Source organism: Pipistrellus kuhlii, unplaced genomic scaffold (genome assembly GCF_014108245.1).
Source record: "Pipistrellus kuhlii isolate mPipKuh1 unplaced genomic scaffold, mPipKuh1.p scaffold_m20_p_12, whole genome shotgun sequence".
NCBI classification, from domain to species: Eukaryota; Metazoa; Chordata; class Mammalia; order Chiroptera; family Vespertilionidae; genus Pipistrellus; species Pipistrellus kuhlii.
The window spans coordinates 35557653-35565380 of NW_023425427.1; the positions used below are offsets into that span (position 1 = coordinate 35557653).

The 7728-nt window shown below is 40.0% G+C and overlaps 1 protein-coding gene across 1 annotated transcript; it reads right to left on the minus strand.

Annotated features, from left to right (window-relative positions):
• Positions 1-1695: 1695 nt before the first annotated feature.
• On the minus strand, positions 1696-5495 carry INSL6 (insulin like 6). The gene is made up of 2 exons (XM_036433994.2): positions 5204-5495; positions 1696-2051 (listed from the first exon to the last, which is right to left on the minus strand). Exons 1-2 carry the CDS (start codon positions 5475-5477, stop codon positions 1696-1698), a joined length of 630 nt encoding a protein of 209 aa, XP_036289887.1. The 5' UTR covers positions 5478-5495.
• Positions 5496-7728: the final 2233 nt, after the last annotated feature.

A 7728-nucleotide genomic window follows, 5' to 3' on the forward strand; every position in this document is an offset into this window, starting at 1 on the left:
AGATTTCATGTATAAGTGAAATCATATGGTATTTGTCTTTCTCTGACTGACTTACTTCACTGGATATAATACCCTCTAGGTCCATCCATGCTGGTAAGATTTCATCCTTTTTTATGCCTGGATAATATTCCATTGTATGTATTTACCACTGCTTTTTTAATCCACTCATCTATTGATGGGCACTTAAGTTGCTTCTGTATCTTGGCTATTGCAAATAATGCAGAAATGAACATGGGTGTGTATATGTTCTTTCAAATTTGTTTTTTGGGTTTCTTTGGATAAATCCCCAGAAGTGGAATCACTGGTTCATAAGGCAGTTTCATTTTTTTAAATTTTTTGAGGAAACTCCATACTGTTTCTAAGTATTGATAGCTGCACCAATCTACACTATCACCAACAGTGCACAAGGGTTTCATTTTCTCCACATCCTCTCCAACACTTGTTGCTTTATTGATGATAGCCATTCTGACAGCTATGAGTTGATATCTCATTTTGATTTTGATTTGCATTTTTCTGACAATTAGTGATATTGAGCAACCTTTTCTACGTCTTTTGGTCATCTATATGTCTTCCTTGGAGAAGTGTCTATTCAGGTCTTCTGACCACTTTATAATTGGGTTGTTTTTCTGGTGTTAGTTGTCCGAGTTCTTATAATTTTTGATATTAATCCCTTATCAGATGTGTCACTGGTAAATATGTTCTCTCATTCAATAGATTATCTCTTCATTTTGATGGTGGTTTCCTTTGTTGTACAAAAACTTTTTAGTTGATTTAATTCCATTTGTTTATTTTTTCTTTTGTTTCCCTTGCCTGAGAAGATACGTTAGAAAAAATGTTGAGAAATGTCAGAGATTATACTGCCTATGTTTTCTTCTAGGATTTTCATGATTTCAATATGACATTTAAGTCTTTAATCCATTTTGTTTATTCTTTTATATAAATTGATCTAGTTTCATTTTTTTGCAAGTATCTGTTCCATTTTCCCAGCACCATTATATGTTCTTGCCCCCTTTGTCAAATATTAATTGGCCATAAAGATATGGGTTTATTTCTGGGTTCTCTATTCGGTTCCATTGATCTATATGTCTGTTTTTATGCCAGATCTACATGTCTGTTTTAGTACCATGCTGTTTTTATTACTATAGACTTCTAGTATATTTTGATATCAGCTAGTGTGATGCCTCAAACTTTTTAAAAAACAAATATTTTATTGATTTTTCACAGAGAAGAAGGGAAAGGGATAGAGAGCTAGAAGCATCGATGAGAGTGAAACATCAACCGGCTGCCTCCTGCACAGCCACCATTGGGAATGTGCTTGCAACCAAGGTACATGCCCTTGACCAGAATCAAACCTGGCACCTTTCAATCTGCAGGCTGACACTCTATCCACTGAGCCATACTGGTTTTGGCAAGAAAAAATTTTTTTAATAGGATGAACAGGTAGTTCTTAGATGTCTACATGGATCATGCCATCTCCAATAACATCTTCAATTATAAAAATAATGAAAAATAGAGGTCAACAAAGAAAATACTGATTCCTATTATCACTATAAACTATTGTCAGGTGCTTGCAGTAGATTTACGTGTTCACAACAGAGAACCTACAAGGACAATTATAAAATAAATAACTAAGTAAGTAAATAAATAAATGTAAAATATTAAGCTTTTATTAAGTCAGTATAATTCCTATGATGATTAATACATCTTAGTCACAACTGAGACTCCTTTCTTTAAGTTTTTATAATGAATATATGGAAGGCATGCAATAATAAGTTCTTCTTCTGTACATCCTCTAAGACAACACTTTTCTGAATATCCTCTGCGTACCCTTTGTGGATGATTCCCCCAAAACAATTTCCTTAAGGTTTTAATTTTGTTTGTATTTTGCTTCTGAAATTCTACAATCTCATGAACATATGAACTGATAGTTCGTGATGAGGCAAGTTCTCTTATCTTACTAGGTAGCAAGTTGGCCTTGTTATACTGATACTCAGGAGGTGACTGTATCTCCAAATTGTTTGTTGCTTCTTCCTGAGAGGCAGTAGAAGAGACTGTTGAGAGATGAGAAAAATTCTACTATATTAAAATCATCCTCTAGCTGTAAGTTTAGTTATAATATTGGAATACTAAAGTCAGTAAATTATTTTAAAAAACAAGTAATCACAATTTAAACAATAAAATGTTTATTCAGCAGTAATATATATATATTTTAAATAAAATACTTGAAAGCAGTGTTTTCCTATAAAAAGGCTTAGACATGCAAAAAACATTCTTTGAGATATTCACAAGCCATAAAAGTCAGCATTTTAAGCAGACATTCAGCGACTTTTTAGTGTATTCACAAGACTGTACAGCCAGCACCACTATGTAATTGCAGAACATTTCTATCACCCCCCAAAAGAAATCCCATATCCATCAGTGGTCTCTCCCATTTCCCACGTCCTTCAGTCCCTGGATACTAATCTTTCTGTTTCTATGGATTTTCCTATTATGAAAATCTAGTCATACCACATATGGCCTTTTGTGTCAGGTTACTTTCACTTAGCATAATGTTTTCAATGCTCATCCTTGTTGTATGTATATGTACATACTGTATAATTTACTTATGTCTATTATCTATCTTCACTATTCTGCTAGCTTTATGAGGACAGGAGCCTTTCCTTCTTCCTGAGTGAAACTGTTCATTCACCTTTATATGCCTTCTAGTGGTTTAGTATATGGATTTGTGCACATTGAAAGGAAATTAATTAGAAGAAATATTTTAATATTGCTATTCGCCCTTTCTCTATAATAGAAGTGTCAGCCAAATTCATGACTGACAATGACAGATCAAAACAAACATGTGTGATTGGTGCCAGCGAGAGCTTTATATGTATCATGCATGCACAAGTCAACTTAGCCTTTTTTAGATATAGAATAAACTTGCTTATTTAGACCTGCTTTCTGATTTAGCTAAACTTTTTCCAGCCCAGTGAAGCATCCCAACTTCTCTTTTAGGTAATTGTCAGCAACACAGCAATAAATATCAACATGAAGCAGATTATTATTATTATAGATCACACAGGGAGAAGAAAGGATAAAATATTTAACTGCAGCAGTGTTTATATTCTGTGCAGTGAGAAAACCTGAAGTAATTTTCAAGTTCCACCATTTCTTCTTTTCAGTCAGGTCAAGTTTCTAAGCTTCCTAAATCTCAGTTTTTATGGCTAATGAAAAGAAAATAGGGTTCCACCAAGTCTCCTATCCACCTACTCCAGGACTTCTGTGAGGATCAAATGAGACGAGGCATGGGAAAACCTTCACAGACATTTGGTTAAAGTGTAAATGTTTTCACCGGGGTATAAAGCAAGTCATGTTCCCGGACTGAAGAAACTCCAAGGAGCTAGTTGCTAGGGAAAGGAAGCGGGCGATTCCAGTCAAGTTCACTTATCTTGGTTGTGAGCACATTCCCAAGGGGGGGGGGGGGGGGGGGGCTTGGGCAGGAGGCAGCTGATCAATGTTTCTAACTCTCTGTCGCTCTCCCTTCCTCTTTGTAAAAAATCAATAATATATATATATATATATATATATATATATATATATTAAAAATCACTATATTAATGTACAAGTGGAAGATTTCAGGGAAACACTTCTTCCTTTATAAGAGCAGGATAAAGTGAGTTTGTATGTAGGTAGGTTTGATGGTGAAAAATGGTCAAGATTCAGTCTGATGGTTTCTATGTTGTCTGTCTTTAAAAATTTCATTCCCGTTGCAGCACTAATATTATAAGTTTCATTCATTCATTCCTTCATTAAAAAATAAGTTAATGAGTGCCTACAATGAGACAGGCACTTCCTTACTTTGTTTCAGTAATCTACATTAAGATCTCTTTCTTTCTTTCCTTTTTCTTTTCTTTCCTTTCTTTCTTTCTTTTTCTTTTTTTTTTTTTTTGGCATGATACTCCTAGTCTTAATTTCAGAAATCTTGACTTTTGCAAAATTTATCCAAATACATGTAATTATCTTAAAAAGACAAAAATTTTGATCAGACTATGCTGTGGACCACCTATAAATAAAATTCATTTTCTTTTTGAAAAAAAAGGGTAAACCCTATGGGACTAAAATGTGTTAGTCACAAAATGTAAAAAATATAGTTCGAAGATAACAGCTCTGAAACAAGAATATTCTTCCTAAAAACTGTTTAAATGCATTCAGGATGACTTCAATGTATATATTAAGCACATACAGTGCGCTAGGCCCTCTGCTAGGCACGTAAAAAACAAAACAAAACAAAACAACAACAACAAAAAATACATGCCTGAGATAGCCGCTATACTGTGGGATAGTACAGGCTGGAGTTACTGGAAAAAAGGCTCCTACAGGTGCACAGACATGGTGCTTCGAAGACCCTAAATTGTGTTTAATGCTCAATTGTCGCAGTCTTGAAATCCTCAACAATTTTATCTTTGAACTTTTAAGTGAGGTCTGGTGGGACAATAGACCCTGGAGATAATGCACAAGAAAAAGGGGCGGGAAGTGGGAGCGGGGTGGAGGGTGGGAGAAGCTTTATACTTTAGGAACCTCAATGGTCCTTTCCTGCTCCTCGCCCATGGCCAGGCCAGTCATGAAGCCGGTCCGAAGATAGTCCGGTAGAGCTGAGTGTTACTGCCGCGCTAGGGTGGAGAATGGAGAGGCCATGGCAGGGTCAGTGACGACCTCACAGGGAAAAATGACGCCTAGGTTAGCCTTGGAAGGACACATGGAGTTTGCCAGGTGACAAGGGGACTCCGGAAAGGGAAAGCTAGGGACGAAGCAGCATCCTTACATAAATGTGTAGACTTACAGATGTACATTTATTTCCCCTCAGTTAAAAAAATAAAAAGAGCTTCTTAGAGTAAGGTGACCAGATCGTCCTGCTTTTGGCGGGACAAATTGTTAAAAATCCAAAAGTCCCAAAATCTGGACTTTAAAACGCCGCAGGACGGGGGGGAGGGGGGGGGAGGACAAATTGTTAAAAATCCGGACTGTCTCGCCAAAAGCGGGACGACCTGGCCACCTTATCTTAGAGGTTTTGTATATCCAAAATACACTGGATTATAATTATTATTATTTTTTAAATATAGGCACAAATTCCATTTCTTGGGGAAGCTCGCCATCTGGCAGAGCAGATTCAGGGATAAGAAATACACAGAGAGTCCAACACGCCTTGGGTTCAGATGTTTACCTGCGTTTGTGCCTCTGCCCCGGACCCTGGAAGTGTTTGGGGAGCTTTTCCACCGGCCAGGGAGGAAGCTTCCGGCCTTCTCCGTGTCCTGCTTTTGTAAAGGGGTGTTCTCCCTGACATGGCTCCAGTCAGCATCGCCGCAGAGTTTGACTATTCCGCTCAGGAGCTGCCTGCCGCACAGCTTCCTGGCTCTGCTCCTGTAGCTTTGCTCTTGGGATCCCCGAACCAGCTGGAGCCCGAGCCACAGCAGACACAGGCGGAGGAGCGGAGGCATCCCTCCCCCGAGATAGGCTTGCCACGCAAGCACGCAAGCACGCACGCACGCACGCACGCATGCACGCCAACGGCCTCATGGCCCTGCGCATGCGCCGGAGCCGGGAACGTGCACACGCATGCGCGCACAGCTTACTGAGCACGTGCGGATGGGACTGCTGTGCGAGGTGGTGGCGGGGCCTGGGCTTCCCGCGCTCCCCGCTGGCTCTCAGGCGGTGGTGAGTGACATGGTTGATTTCATGTTTCTTGCCTCCCTCACTAGGGAGACAAGTCACGTGAAATATGGGGCCCCGTTAAAGGAAAAAGTCACAGAAGATGTGGTGTTCCTTCCAGTGAAGCTTTTTTTTTTTTTTTTTTTTTTTTTTTCTCTTGGTGGTTAGTGGGGCGTCACTTCCTCAGAGAAACCTCTCGTTTCCTTCATGGTGTTTTAGCATAGGAGGTTTGTTCTCATTTATGTGCTTTCTCGGTAACTTCTCCCCTGGTGCCTCAGGGCCTGGCGCGTCGTTGGCAGTGAAATAGGTTGAAACGTCATGGGTGCTGGCGGATGTGTAATGTGTATTTTAAAGTCATATTCAGAGCTTCTTCAGACAGTTTCTACCCTTTCCTCGCAGGGAGAAAAGGGCCTAGGGTACCTGGGATGGTAATCCGGTTCTTTGGGTTATAGATTGTAAAGGATTGACTGTTGCCACGTGGTAATTAGTCCGTGACAGGGACTGGTAGAGGATTTGTCTTCTAAGAATAACAGGATTGCCGAAACCGGTGTGGATCAGTGGATAGAGCGTCCGCCTGCGGACTGAAGGGTCCCAGGTTCGATTCTGGTCAAGAGCATGCACCTTGGTTACGGGCACATCCCCAGTAGGGGGTGTGCAGGAGGCAGCTGATGGATGATTCTCTCTCATCGGTGTTTCTAACTCTTTATCCCTATCTCTTCCTCTCTGTAAAAAATCAATAAAATATAAAAATAAAAATAAAAAGAATAACAGGATTTTGTTAAATTAAGAGGGGCAAGGCAGGAAAGAGCAGTGTGGTTTCTATAGGACGCTCTGTCACTTTAAGTTTTTTGGTGGTTTTGTTGTTGTTGTTGTTAGTGTTGGCTGTGAAGCAGTACTACCAGCCACGAGGGGGCAGTCAGGGGCCATTTCAGGAGTAACAGGTTTAAGGATGACAAAGCCTTGGAGAGGCGCCAGCAATTGTCAATGATATTCTCCATTTCTCTTCACATTTTAATTTCTCTCTCCACCTTTCTTTCTGTCTCCTGACTCTGTCTTTTTCTCCTTCCCTCCAGATTTGCTCTGCTTTCCCAGTGGCATCCATGAATACTGTTAAATTACCTGGCAGTCAGTTTTAAAGGTGGATGTGATTTGATTAGCTTGATTTCATTGCCTTCCTTAAAAAACAACTAATGTCCAAACTAAAGTGGGCCATGAGTCCTAGTCAGAACTTTATCAGCAAAACACACACACACACACACACACACACACACACACACACACAATAAGCAAGTACCCACCCACCTGGCGACATACTAGTCGTCCTGCGCACGAATCCGTTCGCCAGTAGCTCACTGCCTGTTGCTCCACCCTCCTGTAGCTCCCTCCATCCCCCTCATAGCTTGCTTCCCCGCCCCCTCCTGTAGCTCTGCACCACCGGCTTGTAGCTCGCTGCCCCACCCTCCTACTGATCCATGATCAGATCTGGTCATTACACCATCGGTCATCACACTTCACGGCATAATGACCATTTGCATATTACATCTTTATTATAAAGGATTATTGACTATATCCCCTATGTTGTAGTTACATTCTCATGACTATTTTGTAACTACCAATTTGTATTTCTTAATCCCTTCACCTTTTTCACCCAGCTTCCCAACCCCGCACACATCTGGCAGAAATATAAAGTCTGAGCTTTATATTTCTGAGTGTTTCTATTCTGTTTGTTCATTTGTTTCACTCTTTTATTTTCCACATATAATGAAATCATATGGTATTTAACTCTGTCTGACTTATTTCACTTAGTATACCCTCTAAGTCCATCTATGCTGTTGCAAATGGCAAGGTTTCATTCTTTTTTTTTTCTTTTAATATTTTTTATTGATTTTTTTTACAGAGAGGAAGAGAGAGGGATAGAGAGTTAGAAACATCGATGAGAGAGAATCATCGATCAGCTGCCTCTTGCACACCTCCTACTGGGGATATGCCGGCAACCAAGATACGTGCCCTTGACAGGAATCGAACCTTGGACCTTTCAGT